Below are 25,219 nucleotides of genomic sequence, written 5' to 3' on the forward strand. Positions count from 1 at the left end.
ACGCAGGACGCCGCAGGTTTTTCCCTGCAATGATGATTTTCAGCGGGCTGTTAAGGAACAATGGCGCAATTTACGCAAACCTTTTGCTGTGCCAAGTAGGTTCAAGCTGCGTTATCCTTTTTCGCCTTCCACTGATGAACGGTGGTGTGTGCCACCCCCGGTGGATCACGCAATTGCGGTTTTGAACAAATCCACTGCGATTCCTGCAGAGGATTCCCCGGTGTTCCGTGATGCCACGGATAGAAGACTGGAGTCTCTTGCCCGTCATACTTATTCTGTTACGGGTTCAATGCTTAAAGCTCTGTTTGCCTCTCTTATGGCGGCCCAGGCTGTCGCAAGTTGGACGCAGATGCTTAGGCGCGTCCTAGTGGCCGATTCGGCCTCGCCGGCGACCCTGGATATGGTGGATCAAATCCACCAGGGTGTCATGTATCTGTGTGATGCGGACTTGGACTTAGTCCCGTTGGCTGCACGTGTACACAGCGTGGCGGTGTTGTCTCGCCGCCTGGTTTGGTTGAAGTGTTGGTCGGTGGACCAATCTTCGCGTAAGACCTTAGCCAATCTGCCTTATGATGGGCCTCGCCTTTTTGGGGAGTCCTTGGATGCGTTGATTAAGGGGATCACCGGAGGTAAGAGCACTCTCTTGCCCCATTTCCCCAAGGCTCAGGGGGCTTCTGGGAAGAAACATGCTAATTTTCGGCCTCCTCAGGGGTCCTTTCGTGCCTTTCGGTCGCACTACAAGGGCAAACCGTTCAAGGGACAGGGCTCTCAAAAGAAGCCCTGGTCTGGTAAACAGAAGTCCGGTCAGTCCGGACCCGCTGCCCATAACAGTGCGGCCTGAAGGGGCGCCCTCACCCAGTTTTGGGGTGGGGGGACGCTTGCTCGGTTTTCTTCAACCCTGGTTGGCCCGCGTGCGGGACCGGTGGGTTCAGGAGATCGTTCGATCTGGTTACAAGAACGAGTTTCTCTCTCGGCCGGAGAGCAGATTTTTTCCCTCAAATCTTCAACTGTCTCCAGAGCGTTTACGGGACCTGCACCTGGCGGTGCGAGACCTGAGGGCTCAGGGAGTGGTGGTTCCGGTGCCTCATCGGGACAGATTTCCGGGGTTTTATTCCAATCTGTTCACCGTGCCCAGGAAGGAGGGCAAGGTTCGTCCAATTCTGGACTTGAAGGCTCTAAACCGCTCTGTGCGGGTTCGCAAGTTCCGCAGTACCTTCGATTCGCCATTGCGGAGGATCATTACCAGTTCGTGGCGTTACCTTTTGGTCTCGCCTCGGCTCCACAGGTTTTCACCAAGGTGCTTGCACCAGTTCTGGCATTGCTGAGGGCCCAGGGCATCTCTGTCCTGGGGTCTCTGGACGACATCCTGGTTCGGTCTGTGACCAGCCAGGGTCTGGAAAAGGACCTGTCTGTCACGACTGCAGGAGTTTGGTTGGACGATAAATTTTCCAAAGTCGACGCTGAGTCCGTCGGTTCGTCTTCCCTACCTGGGAATGATCCTGGACTCGGTTCAGGCAAAGGTCTTCCTGCCGGAAGACAAACTCAGGACTCTTCAGGAGGAAGTCAGGTCCCTCAGGGACGTTCCGCACTCGTCTCTGCGGACGTGCATGAGATGTCTGGGATTGATGGTCTCGGCCTTCGAGGCGATTCCCTTCGCCCAGTTTCACACGCGGGGTCTCCAATCGGAGATCCTGTCCAGGTGGGACGGGCGACCTCAATCTCTGGATCTTCAAATCTCGTTGGGCCATCGCACCAGAAGGGACCTTCTGTGGTGGCTCCAGTCCCCGATGGTGTCGGGGGGCAAGTCTTTTCGTCCTATCTCGTGGACGGTGATCACTACGGATGCCAGCCTGTCGGGCTGGGGTGGTGTTCTGGGCGTTCTGTCCAGGGAACTTGGTCGGAGGGGGAGTCCTCCCTTCCGATCAACATTCTGGAATTGCGTGCGATAAATCTCTGCCTTCATCATTGGACGGACCGGCTGCAGGGCTGTCCGGTTCGGGTGCAGACGGACAATGCCACGGCGGTGGCCTACATCAACCACCAAGGGGGCACCAGGAGTGCCCGAGCGGCTCGAGAAGTGGCCGACATTCTGTCTTGGGCCGAGACTCATGTCCCGGCGATAACGGCGGTTCACATTCCAGGGGTGGAGAACTGGCAGGTGGACTATCTGAGTCGCCAGACCCTGGATCAGGGGGAATGGTCTCTCCACCCGGCTGTCTTCCAGATGTTGTGCGCGAAGTGGGGTCTTCCAGATGTGGACCTGTTCGCGTCTCGTCTCAACAACAGGGTGAGAAGGTTCGTGGCAAGGACGCGCGACCCTCGAGACGCGTCGGACGCGTTAGTGGCCCCGTGGCATCAGTACAAGCTGATGTATGCGTTTCCACCGATTCAGTTGCTGTCCAGGTTCCTTCGCAGGTTACATTCGGAACGCAGCACGGTGATTCTTGTGGCGCCGGATTGGTCTCGCCGGTCCTGGTACGCAGACCTCGTGAAACTGGCGGTCGACGCCCCGTGGCGTCTGCCTCTTCGAGGCGATCTCCTGTCTCAAGGGCCAATATACCATCCTGCTTTACAGTCGCTGGCTTTGACGGCCTGGCTGTTGAGACCAAAGTCCTGAAGGAGAGGGGTCTCTCCCCTGAGGTCGTTCATACCTTGATCAACGCGAGGAAGTCTTCCTCGGGGAAGGTTTACTACCGTACTTGGAAGGCCTATTTTGCCTGGTGTGAGTCCAGGGGGTTTTCACCCCGCACGTACTCGGTTTCTCGAGTATTGTCCTTCCTTCAAACAGGTGTCGATCAGCGTTTGGCGCTGGCTACGATAAAGGGTCAGGTGTCTGCGCTGGCCGTTCTTTTTCAACGTCCCGTGGCTTCCAACTCCTTGGTTGGCACTTTTGTTCAGGGTGTGCGGCATCTGGTTCCTCCTAGGAGGGAACCTCTGCCTCCTTGGGACTTGAATCTCGTTCTATCTGTGTTACAACGTGCTCCTTTTGAACAGATCAGGGAGATCTCGTCTATGTTGTCCAAAAAGGTCGCCTTTTTGGTTGCGATCACTTCGGCTCGCAGAGTGTCGGAGCTGGCGGCTTTGTCCTGCAAGTCTCCGTATCTGGTTATTCACTTGGATAAGGTGGTCTTGCGACCTAATCCTTCCTTTCTTCCGAAGCGAGTTTCGGAATTCCATCTCAATGAGGATATTGTCTTGCCTTCGCTGTGCGCGAAGCCTAAACATCCGAAAGAGGTGAGACTACATTCTTTGGATGTTGTTCGGGCGATTAAGGTTTACCTTAAATCGACTGAGTCTTTTCGAAAGACGGATTCTTTGTTTGTTCTTCCAGAGGGTCCTCGGAAGGGCATGGCGGCGTCGGCTTCTACCATCGCCAAATGGATCAGGCAGACCGTTGAACAGGCACATGTCTTGCAGGGGAAAGTTCCCCCTATGCCTGTGAAGGCGCACTCTACTAGATCTCTGAGTACGTCTTGGGCCTGTCGTCATGGGGCTTCTGTAGCCCAGGTGTGTAAGGCGGCGACCTGGTCGACCGTACACACTTTCACAAAATTCTACAAGGTGGATGTTCAGGCATCGGCGGATGCTTCCTTTGGCCGCAAGGTTCTTAGTGCGGCTGTCCCCTAGGGTCACCTGCTGGGATCCCTGGCTGTTGGGATAAGTTTTTTTTTTTTATCCCCTGGTTATTGGTTTTTCCTGGGTTGTTGCTCCTGTTGAGCAAGTTTTTTTCCTATTGCCCAGCTGGTTTCCTTCCTTTGGTAAGGTTCCTTTCTTTGATGCGGAGACTGCGTTGCCTTACGGCGCGGATGCGTTTCCCACCCCTCATGTTTGCACTGCTTTGGGACGTCCCCATTGTGACGAATATGAAGAGGCGGCGATTGTCGGAGGACGCAAGAGAAAACGGAATTTTTGTAAAATCTTACCTGTAAAATTCCTTTCTCGGAGTCCTCCGACAGTCGCCGCCCCCGCCCCTCTTTTGGGGTTTGGTTGTATACTCTACTGCTATTCCACTGAAACTGAGATATGGTTGCAGGAAGTAGGAGGGTATTGACTGAGGGGACCACCCCTTGAGGGTGGGATATGTTAAAAGCTTTAATGTTAACATATTCTGTTGCCTAGCTACTCCTTCGGAGCAAAGTCTAATACCCCATTGTGACGAATATGAAGAGGCGGCGACTGTCGGAGGACTCAGAGAAAGGAATTTTACAGGTAAGATTTTACAAAAATTCCGTTATTCTCTAAAACTAATCTATAAACATCCACAGCTTAATGGCCCTGAAATCGATTTGTCATGAAATCGTTTCTTACTGTGTTTTTCTTCCTCCTTGTAAAGTCCTGTGAGCTTCTGAACCTCTCCTTTTCCCGCTCACATCTGTTTGGAATGACCAGTGCACATTACTTGCAGTTATATGCACTGCTCTGTGCACGCTATAAATGACAATCTCTAGTCCCGAGCATGAGAGGGTTTGCTTTGTTCCTACATACAGTAGGACCTGTGCAGATGGCCAATGACCCGAAGCATACTGCAAAAGCAACCAAAGAGTTTTTTAACCACTTAAGCCCCGGAAGATTTTACCCCCTTCCTGACCAGGGCCTATTTTGCGATTCGGCACTGCGTGACTTTAATGGACAATCGCGTGGGCGTGCGGCGCTGTACCTAGATGAATTTGACGTCCTTTTTTTCCCCACAAACAGAGCTTTGTTTTGGTGGTATTTGATCACCTGTGCGATTTTTACTTTTTGCGCTATAAACAAAAAAAACAGCGCAATTTTGCAAAAATAACAATATTTTTCACATTTTTTTATATGAAATTCCCCCCCCCCCCCCCCAAAAAAAAAGTAAAAATCAAAATTTAACATTTTGGGCCAATTTTTTTTTACCATATGTTTAGGGGGGGGGGAAAAAAAAAAAAAAAAAATCGCAAAAAGCGTATTTTGTTTGGTTTGCGCAAAAGTTATTGCGCTTACTAACAAAAGGGAAAGATTGTCATTTTTTTTTTTTTTTTTTTTTAACGAGTAATGGCAGCGATCTGCGATTTTTTTGCGGGACTGCGACATTGCGGCGGACAGATCAGACCCTTGACTGACATTTTTGGGGTTACCAGTGACATTTCTACAGTAATCAGTGCTATACATATGCACGGTTACTGTAAAATTACACTGGCAGTGAAGGGGTTAACTTTGAGGGAGGGGTTATGTGTGTCCCTAGGGGCGTGATTCTAACTGTGATTGGCTGTGGCTTGAGGTGTAGGAACAGTGATTAACAGTCCTACATAGTAGAAACGTATGATCCCTATTTCTACACAGGGGAGAATGACAGGCGGCTTGTTTACATCAGCCGCCTACCTTTCTCCCTCTGCACCGACGATCGCCGAGTGACCGGCAGACATCGGGTCCGTCGGTCGCGCGGGGGGGGTCCGTGACCACGCGGGAGCGCGCCTCCGGCGGCGCTCGTTCCCTAGACCCTCACAGGCTAGCGTCGTAGCCCTACATCGCTCTGCCTGTGAGGGGCTGACCGCCGACGTAAATAGTCGTGCGGCGGTCGGCAAGTGGTTAAGGGAAAGAAGTGGAATGTTATGCTCTGGCCACATCAATCACCTGACCTGAATCCGATTGAGCATGCATTTCACTTGCTGAAGACAAAACTGAAGGTAAAATGCCCCAAGAACAAGCAGGAACTGAAGACAGTTGCAGTAGAGGCCTGGCAGAGCATCACCGGGGATGAAAACCAATGTCTGGTGAAGTCTATGCATTCCAGACTTCAGGCTGTAATTGACTGCAAAGGATTTGCAACCAAGTATTAAAAAGTGAAAGTTTGATTTGATTGTTAATCTGTCCCATTACTTTTGGCCCCTAAAAAGTGGGAGGCACATATACAAACTGTTAATTCCTACACCGTTCACCTGATTTGGATGAAAATACCCTCAAATTAAAGCTGAAAGTCTGCAATTAAAGCAAAACTTGTTTGTTTCATTACAAATCTATTGTGGTGGTGTATATAGCCAAAAAGATTAGAATTGTGTCGATGTCCCAATATTTATGGACCTGACTGTATATCAGTACTGGGTGGACTCTCTTTAAAGAGGAGCTCCAGCCTTGTGGCTTCACAGACAGTTTCCCATTGCACATTGTAAATGGTCTGACATTGTTACGGGAAATGTGATGTGTCCCAGAAGGCTGCGGGGGGGGGATTTGGATCGCTGCAGCGATCTGACCTGGAGTGGGAGCAGGTACCTCCTAAAAAAGTGCCAAATGTGGCAGAGGAGGGAGTTTGAATGTAATTAAGCGGAACTTCCCCTTTTGCGCGAAGTTCCGCTTTAATTACATTTTCTTAAAGAGGAAGTGTAATAAACAAAAACATTTATGAACAAGTATTCTGTTTAATGCAGAAGAGACATTCTATATCTCTTCAGTATTAAAGCTTCTTACCTTCCTGTCCACATTGTTTACTGGACTGCGCACGCACAGCTCAGTGGACAATTTTGGCAATTCAGAGATCAATGAACAACCGCGCACGTGTGGGGGGGTCACGTAATCTTGGCCCGGCCAATGAAAGCAGCCGAAGATCGGTACCCAGAAGTTGGCCATCCAATTGGGTCAGCAGCCAGTACGGGAGCTCTGGTACAAGGTCGAATGAAGGTCAGTATAGTTCCACTTTAATACAGTTTGCTGCAAATTTCTGCTTTTGGTATGCTGGGAAACTACTGAGCCACACAGAGCAGAGAATGGAAGTATACCACATATATCCTGTGTAATGATAGAACTCCGATTCATGTAAACCCAGAAAAATCACCACCACACATTTAACAGATTGGAATTATCTTTTAATACACTTATATGTATAATAAAACTAGAAAACTTTAGTTACAAAATTTTAAAAACAGATTTGGTATTACTGTAAATACTTAATACGTGGCAATGGCAAGAATTTCCCTTTAAATTTGTGCGGTTACAAAGAGAGCATACTGATCTTTTTCATACTGGGATTACTAGAATTCAAAGATCTGATCAGTAAATTGCCATTGTACAACATTCATAGAATACTGTATAGCTCTAAGTCTTATCAACTCTTTCCAAAAAGTGCACACCCTGACTAGTCCATTTCATGGGCATGTTTCTATAAGGAAACCTTTAACAGTACAACCCAGCATTAAAGTCAACCTTGCAGTTTAAAATGGGTAAACTACCAACAAGACTTAAAGGGCATGCATCCACATACTGCAGAATGGCCAAACATTTGGAAAGCTCTATAATGCAAGTAGTAAATTCAGGCACTTAAGCCTGGTACACACCAAACACCACAATCCGATGTTAGTAAAGTGATCTCCCCTGCTGAGCTGTTGTGTTCTGACAGGGGGACGGCCCCCTACCAGAACACTCTGGTCAGCATTCTCAGCCATTGGCCGAGAGCGCTGATCGGGAGCTGATAGTAAAGTCTGGAAGATGGGAAGGAGTGGGTCCAAGGTTGACTTAAGTCTAGTACATATGGGCCGAATGTCAGTTGGTTTTTATTGAACCAGCCAACGAGGCCCGACATTCAGCCCCTGTGTACTAGGCTTGTCAACCTTGGACCCACTCCTTCCTATCTCCCAGACTTTACTACTGGCCAAGTAGCTGCGATGGGCATCCATACTGGACAATAGTGAAATATAGGATCTGAAGCTGCTTTTTACAAGAGAGCAACTTGGTTTCTTGGACCATGCTGCAAGCTAAGTTCATACAAACTCTGTTACCTACTCTTTAATCAAGCTGTTGGATTACCAACTTTAAACAGAACGATTTAAGCTTTCAGAACTCCTAGTAGGACATATTCATGCGCAGTATTATTTGGACTTTTAGACTTTTCTGCCTAACCTAAAAATTATGTGAAGGTGCTTTGGACAAAGTAACAAAATGTGATCTCTCACACAGCCTTTTTCAACCAGGTGCTTTGAGAAAATGCCTAAAAATTACCCAAAATGTATACAAGCCAGTAGGTGGATCAAGCCTGCCTTTTAGTTACACAAATCCAAAGGTTTTTATTGCACACCATTTCAACCTTTCAGCAACCGGAAGAGTCCCAACTACCAGTGATGTCATCAACGTTGATAAGAAGGGTGTTGATCGCCTGCACAGCATCCTTGTTTGATACTCTCCTGCCCCTCTCTGTCAACACTTGGGTCACATCAGCTAAGTGATGGAGAGAAACTGAGGGAGAGTAGCAACATTGGAATGCTAGTCGGTACTAGTGTGCAAAAGTGTATATGCTTTGGAAGAGTAAATCACCTCCAATGTTGCTTGTCCTATGTGTGTTCATGCTGCCATATTATGTAAAACTATTAGAATAGTTTTTAAAATTTTAGAATGGGGTACCTCGAGATGATCCATAAATTGTAAGGGTGTCTTGAGATTATCTAGAACTTTAAAGGGTGCCTTGACTGACAAAAAGGTTGAGAAACACTGCTCTAACAGCTTCGTGTAGAGGGAATCATAGCAGTCTAATAAAAACCGACTCCATGAAAATTAAAAAAATCCACCCTTGCAGTGGGGTTCCCCTGCACTGTGATTATGGAGAAATTACTTACCTTACTCCAGCTAATTTACAAAATTGCAAGTATTTAATACATGGCAATGCAAAGAATTTCCCTTTATTTGTATTAGAAGTGATGATGCCTAGGTTCTGCTCACAGAACAGAGCTTTGGATTGAGGAGGAGAGTGCTGGAGCCAGCCAGAATTCAACAAATTTGACTTAAGAACAAACCTACAGTCCTGGGGACCGCCTGTAATGGGCTTCTCAAACCTTATGCTTTCACTCATGAGTTAGCCAATAAATGGTATCATTCTAACCTCAAACTTCTGCTTTCATCGTTGGCTAACATGGTACTATACTCTGCTGCTTCCATAAAGTACACAGTACATTTTTTTTTTTGTAAAAAAACACCCTTTACCACATAGGTTCTCAAGTTGTAACATTAACAAACATGTACTAAGAGGTCTAATTCCAAAAACCTTAGGTGGCACTTCTCTCCAATATATACATTTAATTTAGGAGACAGATGTGAGAAATTACAGTTTGGAAAATAAAAATACATGGTTAGAGGGTACTGGTAATAAATTATATATGTCCTGGGGTACTAGAAAAAAGGCTAAATACCACCACGGGTTACTCATTAAGCACTGTCTTTAATAAAGGGGTGCATACGTTATGAAGGTGACCTTATTGCAAATGTGCTACAGGTTACATCACTTTATGCATCTTTACTCACTGCATTACCTAAGTGGGTGAATGCAAAGTATGCCCGTATACTGCAGCTTGCTAAAAATAAAGTGCGGGAAGTTTAGGTCAAATTTTTTGCAGGAGGTAAATGTGTAAGTTACACTTCTCTACATTGCGTCCTTTCCAAGAAACTCTCCTGCTGCCTGCAGGGTTCCTGCCTCTATGCTCTTGTTGCAGCTCTGTCCTGCTTTGTTTAGGCATTGCTCGTTTCCAGCTCTTTCCAATGCTACAGCTTAGCGTTTACTTGTGACTCTTCTTACAGTTCAGTCATGGCTTTCCACCAGGCATCAGCACATTGTGACGTTGGGAGTAGCCAAGAGGGTATTTAAGCAGCATTTTTTGAACAGGCTGGTGCCGTGTGTTCTTATCAAGTACTTGACCACTATAAATAATGAAGCCTGCTATTGCCTGATTTCTGCTGACCTATCTTCTGCCCTGTCCACTGCTTAGACCTCTTGCACGATACTCTTGTTTGAGCATCTTCTTTTTCAGACTTTTTTTTGTATGTACTTACGCGCATTTTCGCATGTGCGCATTTTCATACAAATGCGCGAAAACTTATGCTTGCGTTCTCGTTCTGCACAACATGTAAATATGCTTTTGAGGCATGTTACTGACCAAAAAAGCAGATTTTTCTTTTTTTTTTTTTGTTTACTGAAGAATGCATGGCGCTTGTTTACCATTTATAATGGGCTGTATTTTAGCTTCGTAAAAAAAGAAAAAGCTGTAGTGTGCTTTTTCAAGCTGCAGTCTGCAAGAGGGCTTAAGCCCCGTACACACGTACCGATCGTCGGCCGAACGATCGGCAGTCTTTTGTCCAGGGCTGTCGTGTCTGTTGAAAACTGCAAAAGACTGCACACAAATTTTGTCGGCCAACAACAGCCGACTGCAGAAGTGATGTCATGTGATGGTCAACTTTCCTTGTCTTTTTTCTTTTCTGAGCATGCCCAGTCTTGCTAATCTGCTGTCTGACGGCCGAAATCTGTACTGACTGGCGAACAATCGGCCGTTCTGGTGACGGCCAACAAAAATTTTAATGCCTGCACGACAGATTCTGTTCGGCTGAAAATGCGCTGTCGGCTGTCGGAAGCATCATACTAACAAGCCTACAATCGGCCGATCGGTCGTTGGCCGAATATTTACAGCCGACAATCGGTACGTGTGTACGGGGGCTTTACTCTTTGCAAACCCTGACTGCTTGATTACCCTGTTCTTGCCACCTGCTTTTACCCCTGCTTCAACCTGACTACTGTCTTCCTTACAGCCTTGTCTATTGCCTACTCCAGGGGTCGGCAACCTGCGGGCCGCACCCGGCCCGCCACCGCTAAATGTCCGGCCCATTAGTGCGCGTGATAACTTCACGTGCATCCAGCCGAGGAAATTTTAAAGTGGTTTTTAAGCCACTTTGTTATGTTTACAAAAACGTCCCTGTTTGCTAATGACAAGTGTCCCAGTGCCTGTGCTTTATTAAAATGCCGCCATATGCCTCATTTCCGAGCGCCACTCACGTGACCGGCCAGCTCTCCCCTTTCTCGATTTGACAGCTAGAGTGGGAGAGGCTGAGAGTCCCCCACTGAAGTAAGCAGGGAGGGGAGGAGGAGAGACGGAGTGAGCCAGCTGGTCACGCGATCAGTGGCGCTCGGAAGTCAGGTATATAGCGGCATTTTATTAATAGAGCCCAGTAGCTGCAGGGGGGCTGCTGACTGTTTATTATGCAGTGCAAATGGTGAAGGAAAAAATCCAGGGTGATATGCGTGGTCACAGTGCATGCCAAATCCCGAAAACAACAGGGCAATACCCTTTGAGCAAGAAATTCATGTTGAAACGCATCAGTACCACACCAAAGACAGCCTAATTCTATGTGTCCACTACCTGTGTGTATACCCTGGATGTTTGTAAGTGCATTTCCCTTATTGTGGTTAATACATTTCTAAGCGGGTTTACACTATGTCTGCTCCATTTGGTTCATTCCTTTATGTCATCGATTGAGTTGGAGCCTTCTTCTGCCTACTTTCATTATACGCTTGTATTGGAGTATCCAAGGTTACAGCACCAGTTTGGAGACCCATCATACACCATATGAGCCTGTACTGACCCATGTACTATACAGTATTTGGGTTCAATCTTTCTGGTGAGCACTTACATCATTCCCTGTTGGTGTCGGGATTTGGCCTGCACTGTGATCACACATCACCCTGGATTTTTTCCTTCACCATTTGCACTTGGGACTGATTATTGCGTTTATTATTTGTTATTTTTTATTCATTTGGTTTTTGATTAATTTCACTTATATAATTTCTAGCGCTGCACTTTTTATACACTTACATTAAAGGATGCCCCGAGACACACAAAACATACATACTACACTTACGTCCAATAAACGTATTACATTATTTTTATGGAGTTCTCCCTTAAGTTTATTTGTAATTTAGAAAACCTAAATTAACCTCATTAACAAACCTGGTGAATGCTATATAGATCATGGGTCCTTATTTTTTTAAGGAAAAAAAGGCTAGTTTGACCAGCTAAAGGTGCTATATTATAGGGAAGTATTTAAAGAAAGTAAAATGGCAAGTGTTCTCAGGATTAAAGTTCTTGTGAGTCATGATTTCTGTCATTCAAGATTCCTCTTCAGTGCTGCATTCGTCATTAACAAGAAGAACATGGTCCCTTTCTTGATAGCCAAAACACTGCAAGAACCTGCAATGAAATGAACATTAAATATTAGTGACACATGTTAGCAATGTTCTCTTCTTAAAGGGTACATGCACTTTAAAGTGAATTATCCTATCTGCTGCTGCCCCACGCTATTGAACATAAATAGAGGTTATACTATTGTAGCTCTGCCTAGATTTTCATTGTGTGGCCTACCTAGCACTACACAGCCCCTCTTTATAGGCATGCACCGATACCTGTTTTTTTAAAGGAGTACGTGTACAGATACTTGTGCTCAAGTACTCACTGATACCAATTACTGATATGCGGTGCAATTTAAGCCCATACAAAATGAATGGGCTCAAATCACACTGTAAAGAATTGTATGTGATTTGAACACACCGCAAGAGAGGAGAGAGAGGGGGGGGGGGGGGGGAGAGGCGCCAAGCTGCCAATAGTACAAAGCGTGCGCCTCAGAGACTTATACAATGTAGGGTACCATCACCATAATAGTGATGGATTAAGTGTGGCTAGGGACAATCCCTACAAAGAAGAAAATGGACTATCTTAGTACCCAAGGACTGACAACTTATATGGTAGAATTTTTTTTTACACTTTATTGATACAACATGATTAAAATTGGGACATATGTCTATATACAGAAATAAACTTAAAAGCAATGCTTGCGGTAACATCTAGTATTGTTACATCAATAGTGCTGATGTAATGATAACCGCTGGAGAAAGTGCTGTGAAGCCAAAGCAGGAATCTAGGCAAGCCACAAGAAGATGCCACAGGAGACTCAATCTTTCAAAAGAGCTGTCAGATGTCCAGTATGCTGTGGCCAATCAGAATGTGTTTTAGAGGCCAAACTACACCTCCTTTATCAGCCTTCTGATTGGCCACAGCATTCTGGACATCTGACAGCTCCTTTGACAATTTGAGTCTCCTGTGGCATCTCCCCATGGCTTGCCTGGATTCCTGCTTCGGCTTTACAGCACTTTCTCCAGCGGTTCTTGTGGGCACTGAACTTTGGACTGGGGGTTCCACACTGAGCTTGTTTTATGCCTGTCAATACGGTTTCATTTTAACCCTTTTATTTAATAACTATTGCTACACTATTGGCTCACCCCCTCCTTCTCCTCTTTTGCAGTTCAAGAAAACTGCATATGATTTGTACAGAATTCGCTACACATTCCTGTTTAAATCACATGCGGTTCTTTGCAGTGCAATCTGAGCCCATTCATTTTATATAGGCTCAAATTGCACTGCAAAGGTATCGGTTTTAAGTATCAGAGCATTTGCATGAGTACAAGTACAATGCTTTGTATCAGCACAGATATCAATATCGATGCAACCCTACCTTTTTAAACAGCTCTGTCCTGAATCATTCCATGGACATATGCACAGCTCAGATTCCATTCTTTTTCAATATAAAGCCCATCACCTTATGCTTTGGTGCAGGGGAGGTTCTGCTCCATCATCCCAAAGCATCTTGCCCAAATGTTGATGGGGACAGAGGTCTCTTCCTGACAACCCTGGGCTGTGGTTGTGGGGGTCTGCGGGGGAGAGGCTTATCGGAATCTGGAAGCCCCCTTTAATAAGGGGGCCCCCAGATCCCGCCCCCCCCATGTGAATGGATATCGGGTACATCGTACGCCTACCCATTCACCAAAAAAAGTGTAAAAAAAAAAAAAAAAAAAAAAGACAAAAGCCAGTTTTGGACAAGTCCTTTAATAAAAAGTAAAAATGAAAAAAAAAAAATTGTGTCCCCCGGTGATCACGTCGCCCGCCCGCCCGCAACCGAAAAATAGAGAGAAAAAAAAAAAAAAGAAGCTCCAGCTTCTCAAGACACCTCTCGTGTGTAATGAGCTGTTTGAGTTTGACAGCCTTTTATAGGGATCTGACGTCACGAGTCCATAATGCACTGCTCAGGTGCAGTGAATAAATTACTGACGTCATTATGGGGCACTCATGACGTCAGATCCCTATAAAAGAGCTGTCAAACTCAAACAGCTCATTACGCACAAGAGGTGTCTTGAGAAGCTGGAGCTTCTTTTTTTTTTCTCTATTTTTCGGTTGCGGGCGGGCGATGTGATCACCGGGGGACACAATTTTTTCATTTTTATTTTTTTTTTAAAAGGACTTGTCCAAAACTCGCTTTGGGCTTTTTTTTTACACTTTTTTTTGGTGAATGGGTAGGGGTACGATGTACCCGATATCCACTCACATGGGGGGGGAGCTGGGGGCCTCCTTGTTAAAGGGGGCTTCCAGAGCCCCGCAGACCCCCACAACCACAGCCCACAGTTGTCAGGAAGAGAACCCTGTCCCCATCAACAGGGGATGGGGTTAAGGTGCTTTGGGCTGGGGGGGTGGGGACAGAGCCTCCCCTGCACCAAAGCACCCCCCCCCCATGTTGAGGGCATGTGGCCTGGTATGGTTCAGGAGAGGGGGGGCCCTTGCTTGCACCCACCCACATCCTGGCCAGCCAGGCTGTGTGCTTGGATAAGGGTCTGATATGGATTCTAGGGGGAATCCCATGCCGTGTTTTTTTTTTTTTCATTTTGGCGCGGGGTTCCCCTCAACATCCATACCAGACCCGAGGGGCCTGCTATGGACTGGGGGGGACCCCATGCGTTTTTTTTCGGCAATACTGACAAACTGAAGTGCATATATATTATATATATATATATATATATATATATATATATATATATAGCTGTTCCACCTAACACAGTGCAAAACATCCTAATAGAATACACAAAACATGTCCTACTGGAATGCTTTTCACTACTTTTGGCAATACAGCAGCGGGTGGTGGACTATTAAAGACCATCTACCATAAGGCAGTAACAGAAAAAAATGGTTACTCCAATCTAACTCCTGATACAATTCTTGCTTCATTTAGGGAACGATTGTACCAAAATTAGCCAAATCACATCAGTATTAGTCCGTGTATAACCATCTCGACCGCAAGCACATAAAAGTGTATCCTGTATAACGATCAATAAATTCATAACCATACAGAAAAAAAGCATCCTCCCCTAATCTAATCATATTAACCAAATCCACAGCTTGTGTCCATCACAAGCTTATTCTCTTTGACAAAGAGGCCTTTATAAATCATAATTACTTAATGTCTAATTTTTACAACAAATGTAATTAGTTGATGAGGTATGTATATAAAATACTTTCACTAGAAAATTAGAATTCTGTGTAAATACCACAAACAAAGCCTCTTACCACACTACTCCTAACGGAATTAAGCAAAGCGCAGCTGACAACAGGAAACTAAAGCCAGGAAACCACAAGACAGTGGCTGCGTAGATGCTGTTGTAAAAGGCGATCGTCAGGCTTCCAGTTAAACTCTCCAGGCAGGCGATGCATGCAAACAGAGCTCCTGAAACAAAGGAAATAAAGAAGTTGTGTATGACAAGACAGGGAATCAAATGTATAACGTGAAAGTGAAGTCTAACATTGATCAGGGTAGCAACTACTGAGCAGATTTTGCATACAAGGCTTGATTTATATCTTGTAGACGGATAATCGGTAATAGAAGCCTATGTCAATATACTGGATAGGTATAGAAGCTGGGTATTGTTAGGCAAGTCCCTGAGGTCCCAGCATGAAAGGGCCCCCATTCCATGGGCAATGTAATCACTAAATGAAATGGCCAGTCCACCCAAAACTATGGGATCCATTGAAAGAGCAGCATTATGACTTGACTGAGGCCTTACAGCCTTGAAGAAGAAAAACACTGCCACATTCATAAAGTACAGTGATAACATTTTTATTAGATTTGCATTGCCCTTAACTGATTTCAACTCCAAATCTTAAATGCAAATGCCCCTTTTTCTTTTCTTGAGTGGCTTGCCGATGGAAATTTGCCTAAAACACACAACTGACACACAACTGCTTTTAAAAGAAGAACTATAGGCAAAACTTTTTTTCCCCCCATTTTGGATAGAGTAAGGGAGGGTTATAACCTGTCAGATTTTTTTTCACCATCTGTGCCCCATTAGGGAGATTTTCGTTCACTTCCTGTCTTATAGTCAAACAGGAAGGGAGATGAAATCCCAGTAAATCAAGGAATTCCTTGGGGACCCCCAGATCACCAGAACTAGTGTACCCATTGGAAGATTTCCCCTCTGTTAGTTTTCTGGGGACAACCCAAAATTTGGGTATTTTCTTTCACTTTCAATGATAATGGTAAAACAGGACAAATAAAGAGGGTGAATCTCCTTGATGATGGCAAAGGCCGCAATATAAAATTATTTGTATTTCAAATTAACTGTATTTTACCATTATTTAAAACAGTGCTATTTGTACCAGACTTGAGGTTTAGCCCAGCTATTGGGTGGGAGTTGGGCTAAAGGGTACAATGCAGAAATATTAAGGAAAGGGGAAGGCTGGGAGGGTAACAACTGAGTGTTCTTTACAGATCAGGGGGTGAGTGAGCATGTATTGCACAACCAAAGTCCCTACTGCAATAACAAAAACTCTCTCAGTCAGGGACATAACTATGGTTTATGGGGTCCCATAGCAAAATTCTGATGGGGCCCTTCAGCTAACTCTCAGCTAGCAGTGTCAACTGTGTCATTGTTTGCCTTAGGCTAGGTTCGCACCTCTGCAGGTGCAGGACTGCGTGTAAGTTGCATGCTTTCCTGTACCCACAGTAAAAACACACTGCTGCTCAATAGCACCCCACGCACTGGAAACTGAAGCGTGTTTTCCCAGTCTGTGAACGTAAGGGAACTTTGTCGTTTCCAGCGGCTGCGATTTCGGAAAAGGTGCAGGGACCTTTTCCCTGCATGTTCCGCAAGTACAGCAGCCCACTCAAATTGATAAGCTACTGTACCGATGCAAACATGGGCATAGGGAAACCGCAATAGTGGGAACTTAGCCTAAATCAAGGAAAGGCAGCAGGAGAGTTGTCAGCATAGTGAGACTGCCAGGGAACAGTGTTTTGGATAAAATTATTGTCGAAGTAGTGATAATAATAAGATTAATCCTTCTTACTGCACAAAGGGGATCGGTCTGTGACTAGCAAAGATCCTGGGGTCTGCCTTCTGCCCATATACACTGGATGCTTTACAACTCAGTTTTCCTTAACAGCCCCCCAATGGGGCTCACCTCCTATCCCAGGCCGCATAGCAGCTGAGTGACCAGCTATCGCTAATGTTACACTGTTCTCAATATGTGTTCAACCCTTCTGTACCTATCCTAAATTTTCTACAAATACATAAATCAGTAGGTTGATGAAAAGGTGCCAACCTACTAAATAGCCACTCTACCCAAAGCAGATTATTCAGTTTTGGGTAGGCTCATAGGTTGGATACTCCTGTAGTTCTGGCTCCACATACCTTGAAATCATAACACATCTTGCTCAGTTATACTGAAGTACTGTATTTTTTACATATTCCTATGGACAATCCAGCTTGGGGTGGCTGAACACATCAGTCACCACGTAAGATATGTCACATCTGATGTGCTGTACCATTGCTGGCACTTCAAAGTGGAAACTTCCCATTTAAGGGCTAATTTTAAAGTAGTTGCATTCTGTTCATTAAGATAAAAAAAAACCTTCTGTGTGCAGCAGACCCCTCAGCCCCCTTAATACTTACCTTAGCACCATCTCGATCCAGCGATGTTGCACAAGAGACTCGGCTGCCTGGGACTCTCCCTCCTCATTGGCTGAGACAGCAGCGAAGCGCCATTGGCTCCTGCTGCTCTCAAAATGAGTGATCCAATGAGGAGAGAGAGGGCGCAGGGCTGGGTCGCGGCTCCGTGTCTGAATAGACACAGGGAGCTGTGCTCGGCTTGGGTGCCCCCATCGCAAGCTGCTTGCGATGGGGGCACCCAACAGCAGGGAGGGGCCAGGAGCGCGGAAGAAGGACCCGAGAAGAGGAGGATCTGGGCTGCTTTGTGCAAAACTACTACACAGGGCAGGTAAGTATAACAGGTTTATTTTTAAGAAAAAAAAATAGACTAACATAATATAAAGCCAATCAGAATCAACTGATTTTGTTTATCATTTATTTATGGGTAGACTTCTTTCATTTCACTTTGTATATATTCCCGTTGTGCTCACAGAGTGTGTATAACATTTTACCTTGTTCATTTTCCAAAACTACTTTGGACATCATTGACCTCAACACTGGAAGAGGCATTGCAGAAAATAGAAGAGGGACTCTCACTGTAAAAAAAAGTTTAAAAAATAGACATTATTGAAACACCTATAGGGAATTAAAACATAAATAGACATTTTATTTGCTCTGGTTATTAACACGGTTTTAAATATTCTCTTTGTGTAACATAATGATATAACAAAATATGGATTGCCAATAAAGCTGGCTATACACTAGAAGCATTGGCCATATGCCTGACCATATTTCAGCTTTAACTTTGTTGGCAAAAAAGCCTTTATTACTGGTACCAAACACAGTCATAGAACACTATTAAGCCATTATGGTTAACTTAAAACCCTCTAAAGATGACCATACGCTCTACTTCAGGTCCCAAACCTGGGCCAGAGAACTGTATGTGGCCCTTTGGTACTTACTCTGTGGTACCCCAGCAGTCAGTCATGGGCATTATCTTACTGAAGCTTCTAATTCCCAGTACGAGAAGCTCACAATGTGCAGTAAAATCAGAGTAAGCCATTTCAGTACAGGAGAGGAGGTCTGTACAACTGTGCAAGACTGAAGGATGGAGTTCAGCTTCAACTCTTTGAAGACAATACCATTATGGCTGTGATAGAAGCTGTGCAATGTTAACTTGCTAGTTTCCTGAGTAGATGGTATACTTCTGAAAAACTAGTCACCCAAATAATGCAATAAGTGTTCAACAACATATAGAGAAAGGCTGATGTCGAAAGATTTTAGTACTGCTGTATAACTAAGAAGCAGTAATATCACTTGTGATAAAAGGAAATGAGTCAGCACAGATTATTAAAGGTTTGATAATGAAAACGGACTTCTGGTTTTATGGTGTTACTTTATACCTTTCCTTTGCAATGGGATTTTAAAGTGGATTCCAACCCAAATAGGTTTTTTTTTTGCATAATTTAAGTGAACATTTTCTGGCGGTGTATGGTAACCACAGTATAGATTACAAAATACAAAAGTAGATTCTGAGTTAAGGAGTGAATGAAATTCAGCAGTTGGGTGAGCCTACAGTTATATCACAAATAGTATAACTGCACTACAGTATAATATACTGTACTGGTCAGCCCCATACTTAAAAAGCCCTCACTGGACCCAACCAATCTTAACCTACGCCCCATTTCCTTGCTCCCCTTTTAATCCAAACTCCTTGAAAGTCTGGTCTACAACCAACTAAGCGACCACCTTGCCAGGAATAGCCTTCTTGAGCCCCTTCAGTCTGGATTTCACCCTTAACACTCCACAGAAACTTCTCTCCTAAAAATAACAAAATCTACTAACAGCCAAAACCAATGGACACTATTCTGTAATCCTACTCCTGGACCGCTCTGCTGCCTTTGATACGGTTGACTACCCCCTCCTCCTCAAAAAACATCACGCCTTTGGGCTCCGTGACTGTACTCTTCACTGGTTCTCTTCCTACTTATCCAACCACACCTTTAGCATTACTCACAATTCTACTTCCACCTCTCCTCTTCCTATCTGTTGGGGTCCCCCAAGGTTCTGTTCTTGGACCTCTCCTATTTTCAATCTACACCACCTCCCATGGCTTCCAATACCATCTCTACACTGACGATACCCAAATCTATTTATCCACCCCTCAGCTCAGTCCCTCAGTCTCCTCAAGTATCACTAATTTACTAGCAGATATATCAGTCCGGATGTCACACCACTTCCTCAAACTCAATCTATCCAAAACCAAACTTCTAATTTTTCCTCCACCACGTGCCCCTTCCCTTGAATTCTCTGTCACAATTGATGGCACAACTATCAACCCTTCCCCACATGCCAAGGTCCTAGGTGTTGTCCAGGATGCTGAACTCTCCTTCAAGCCCCACGTCCAATCACTGTCCAAATCTTGCCGCCTCAACCTCTGCAACATCTCCAAAATATGCCCCATTCTAACCAATAACACAACAAAGCTCCTAGTTAACTCCATGGTTATCTCTCGCCTCGACTACTGCAACTCCACTCTCATTGGCTTACCTCTACATAGGCTATCCCTCCTTCAACCTGTCATGAATGCTGCTGCCAGACTTATCCACCTTACCAATTGCTCAGTGTTTGCTACTCTCAATCCTTCCACTAGCTTCCGTCTACGCAACAAATTAAATTCAAAATACTAACAACAACTTACAAAGCCATCCACAACTTAGCCCCCAGCTACATCACTAGCCTAGTCTCAAAATACCAACCTAATTGTTCTCTTTGTTCCTCTCAACACCTCCTGCTCTCTAGCTCTCTCGTCACCTCCTCACATGTTCACCTCTAGGACTTTTCCAGAGCCTCTCCAATCTTATGGAACTCCTTACCCCAATCTGTCTGATTATCTCCACTCTATTAGCTTTTAAACGATCCCTGAAAACCCTCCTCTTCAAAGAAGTCTATCTTACCCACACCTAACAACTGTAATTTCCTTTTCTCCATCAGCTCATCCCCCACAGTTATTGCCTTTTTTTTCACTTGAGCCTCTCTTCTAGATTGTAAGCTCTAACGAGCAGGGCCCTTGCATTCCTCCTATATTAAATTGTATTGCAACTGTATTTATTGTCTGCTCTCTTGTTCTAAAGTGCTGCGCAAACTGTTGGCGCTATATAAATCCTGTATAATAAAAATAAGTATAACCTCACTGAGGCCGAAAGTGATGCGGCCGGCGGCGATGGCTGCCTGGGAAACCCTGGAGTGATGAGTATGCGTCACTTTCGGCTCCGTCTGTTTGTTTACCTGGCCACCAGTGGCCAGAGAAGCAGCCGATCTAACCGATCTCAGTCTTATTGGCTGCATGGGGGGCCAGAGGAGAGATCTGGTGTCTAATAGACCCCAAATCTCTCCATAAAGAGGACCTGTCACGGCCCATGCTATCACAGGGGAGGTTGTTCATCCCTTGTGATAGCAATAAAGTTTGTACAAAAATAATTTTGTTTCAAATAAAAAATGTAAAAGCACCGTGCTTACGTGCAAATGCGAACGCATACGTTACTCCTACACGCATATGTAAACGGTGATCGCACACACGTGAGGTATTGTCGCAAACGTCAGGCCGAGAGCAATAATTCTAGTACCAGACCTCCTGTGCCACTCTAAACTGGTAACCTGTAAAGGCGTTTACAGCATTGTCTATGGAGAATTTTAAGCACCGTTGTTTGCCTCCATTCCATGGGCAGAGGCAATTTTAAAGCGTGACATGTTAGGTATTCTATTTACTCGACGTAACATCATCTTTTATATTACATACAATAAAAATTGGGCTAACTTTACTGTTTTTTTTTTTTTTATTCATTCATAAATGTGTTTTTTCCCCCAAAAAATTGTGTTTGAAAAACCGCTGCGCAAATACCCTGTGACATAATAAATTGCAACACACACCATTTTATTCTATAGGGTCTCTGCTAAAAAAAAAATAAAATTATATATATATATATATATATATATATATATATATATATATATATATATATATATATATATATATATATATATATATATATATATATATATATATATTTATATTGTTTGGGGTTCTACGTAATTTTCTATCAAAAGAAAGTTGATTTTTACATGTAGGAGCGAAATGTCACAATAGGCTTGGGAAGGAGGTGGTTAAAAAGGGGTGATGAGCAGAGGGGTAAATTAAGGGCTTTAGGGGGGGCCTGAATAACTTGTCTGTTTGGAGGTCTTGGCAGACTGGTGAGAAGGGGGATGGAGTCAACGGTGAATCCGAAATAAAAAGTTTGTTGGAGGGCCAATAATATAGATCAGAATGTGATATTCATGTATTCCGTTTTGGATTTCCAGTGAGCCCAACAGTATTTTCAGTTAGCCTATCTTGGGCTGAGTGAATAGACTCCTCTATCTCTCTTATGCTGTCCAGTCTCACACGCCACGCTCTCAGTGATGGGATTATCGTTGATCTCCAGTGTGTTTGGATGCACATTCTGGCTGCATTGACCAAGTGCATTGCCAAGGAATTCACTGTATTTCCCACATAGAGAAGTGTGGTATGGAAGGTATTGGGAAAAAGAGAAATTGAGAGCATAGGTGCCTCCCATTAAGTTATTTTTTTCCTTTAACAGTGATAAAAGGTTGGGAACTCTTACAAGCGTTAATTGCTGTTTGTGTCTGCATTTGGGGAGATTTCTTCTCACTTGTTTTTTTACGAGGACAGAAAATGAGGGAGAAAAAATAAAATAAAAATCACTCTTATGGGATCATACACAGAGTAGAAAAACCTGCTTATCGCAACAATGGTAAAATAAAAAATGAATAACCCTTCCACACCCTACTCAAAATTATTAAAAAATAAAATAAAAAAATAATGGAGGATGTATGTCATCATTCTCATTATATATGTGTACTTTGTAATGTGTTGAGTACTTCTATTTTAGGATAAGCTTGGTTTACCTTTTCACACCTGTAATGTTTAACTTAGAAATCTGCTGAAAGGACAAAATCCGTCCTGACATTTTAAAAAGAAAATGATTAACTGAAAAATATGGAAGAGTGTCAGGTAGTCAGGAAGAATGATCCTTTTTACATAGTAACATGTATAAAGGAAGAGATACGAGTGTTCTTGTTGTATAACCAAACATTGCAAAGGGTCATTGCTCGAGACTTCAGTCTAATGCCTCGTGCACACGCAACGATTATCGGCCGACCGACCGGCCGTCTTTTGTGCAGTGTTGTTGTGTTGGTTGAAATGTGCTCTAGACTGCACATAAATTTTCTCGGCCAACAATAACCAACGTCAGAAGTGATGTCATGTGCTGGTTTACTTTCCGTGTGTTTTTTCTTCTCTGAGCATGCCCAGTCTTGCTCATCAGATTTTTGTCTGCTGAAATCTGTACTGACTGACGGAAAATCGGCAGTTCTGTTGACGGCCAACAAAAATTTTATAGCAGGCACACCAGATTTTGTTCGGCCGAAAAGTTGGAGTCGGTTGTCGGAAGCATCATACTAACAAGCCGACAATCGGCCGATCGGACGTTGGCCGAAAATTCACGGCCAACAATCGTTGCGTGTGTACGGGGCATAAGTTTTCTTTTTTTGAGGGATGAGATGAGCAAGAACACCCAAAACTCCTAGACGAGCGAGAACCAAGCCATTACCGCTAGGAGTTTGACAATCTTGAAACCAAAAAGTGAGCTCCCATACTGCACAAAATCATGTATGTTCAATTTTTTTTCCCCCCAAAGCTGAACTCCAGACATTAACTCCCACCCTTTATCTACGGTAATTGCTATTTACATTGAAAGTCCAAAGCTGAAAGCCCATTTTTCTTACTTAAAACCTTCTTACCCAAAACTGTGGTCACAAGAAGCACCAGGTCCTGAGTCTTCTATCTTCTTCACTGCAAAGGAGGAGGGTCTATTTTAGGATGTCTACATCGCTGTCTGGGTAAAGTGGAAACTTCCTTTTGGCTGTGCAGAAGCAGGGTTCTCTCAGGTCCTGAAAGACTGCACAGCATGGTAATGTCGAGAAGATCAAATGGTAGGAGCACCAACTGCAGTGCTAGATCACCACCACTGGACAGCGAAGTTACAAACATGGAGGAATAAAAAAAAAAGAAACAAAAAAAAAGCTTCGGAAGGTTATTTTTTTTGGAGGGATTGGGGGGTCTCCAAAAAGCTAGTGCATGCATGGAAGAAATTCTCTGCTTGAAGATGGGCTTTAAAAAAAAAAAAAAAAAATCTGCCATATTCAAGGCTTAAGACACACGCGTCGATAATTGGCCGTGAATTTTTGGCCAACGTCCGATCGGCCGATTTTCGGCTTGTTAGTATGATGCTTCCGACAACCGACTCCGACTTTTCGGTCGAAAAAAATCTGGTGTGCAGACTATAAAATTTTTGTTGGCCGTCAACACAACGGCCGATTTTCCGTCAGTCAGTACAGATTTCGGCAGACAAAAATCTGATGAGCAAGACTGGGCATGCTCAGAGAAGAAAAAACACACGGAAAGTAAACCAGCACATGACATCTCTTCTGAAGTAGATTTTTGTTGGCCGAGAAAATTTGTGTGCAGTCTAGGCACATTCCAACCAACAAAACACCACTCTGGACAAAAGTCGGACGATCGGACGGCCGAAAATCGTTGCGTGTGTACGAGGCATTAGGTAGCAGGTTCTCTTTGTTGGTACTCCTCCCCCCCCCCCCCGCCTCCCACTGATATACACCTGTGTCATTCCCCTTCCTTGGAGTTATGACTTGCCTGAAGTGACGGATTCTCTTTTAAGTAGAACTGTCAAGACATTTTTAAAAATTAAATGTCTTGTCTAAGAGCCGGGACCGAAAGGTGCCTTCTATTCCTTTTGTTAGCAAAAAAAGCCTTTTACTTTTACAGGTTTAAAATAGCTGACAGCTTCACTTTAAACATTTTAGTCCAAAATATAAAATTCTTCTTATCAACAGTAATAGAAATTATGACAATGACGTTTCTTTAAAAGATTTGTCCGAAGACAATACAGATGCAAATCTTCCTACTGTGAGTAATTACAAATACCGGCAATATAGAGAATTAAAAGTGCCAAAGCAGAACTACCATTATGCTCTGGTTGTGCGATAAGTGATTTCCTTGTGTAGTTTTCATTTATTTTCAGTGTTAATGGAAAGACACCTGCAGTCTCTGATGTTTTCTCTATTCATTAGCCCACCGGTAATGACATGGCATCAGCTAAATTTTCCATATCTTAAATACACCGTGTAACAAAAGCTGAAACCCACTGATCTGAAACGTATGACAAATTGAGTATGAAAACATATTTGAGGCAACATATTTATGAAGAGGAAAAAAAACAAACTTTTTAAAGACCTTGTCATCCCAGTCTTAAAGGTCGCTAGACCTATAGAAGGGTTAAAAATCTTTTTTTTTTTCTTGCCATCTGTGTCCCTTAAGCGAGATTTCCCTTTAGTTCCTGTCCAGTAGTGACAGCAGGATGTAAGAGGAAATCTCTGAAAAGCGAGAAAAAAAAAAAAAAAGGTTCTCCAGGAACAGCTTCCAATTGGAAGACTTCCTCTCTATTCCTGTCTCAGTGACAACTCAAAATTTTGGATTTCCCAGAACGTTCTGTTCTTATCTCAATGATCTCTAAAACAAATATTGATTGAAAATCTCCATTGGTTACACAGACAGCAACAACACCCGAT

At 44.1% G+C, this 25,219-nt stretch overlaps 1 protein-coding gene across 1 annotated transcript in view; it reads right to left on the bottom strand.

The window, feature by feature from the left end:
- Positions 1–11,845: 11,845 nt before the first annotated feature.
- Positions 11,846–25,219, bottom strand: part of SLC46A3 (solute carrier family 46 member 3) — a 45,239-nt gene continuing 31,865 nt past the window's right edge. Inside the window, exons 3-5 of the mRNA XM_082246888.1 lie at positions 18,025–18,108; positions 15,156–15,312; positions 11,846–11,957 (exon numbers count right to left, since the gene is read on the bottom strand). Coding sequence (XP_082103014.1) covers positions 11,876–11,957; positions 15,156–15,312; positions 18,025–18,108 — 323 coding nt within the window. The 3' untranslated portion in view covers positions 11,846–11,875. The remainder of the gene's footprint in view (positions 11,958–15,155; positions 15,313–18,024; positions 18,109–25,219) is intronic.

This window comes from Pelophylax lessonae, assembly GCF_965119305.1.
Source record: "Pelophylax lessonae genome assembly, chromosome: 2".
NCBI lineage: Eukaryota > Metazoa > Chordata > Amphibia > Anura > Ranidae > Pelophylax > Pelophylax lessonae.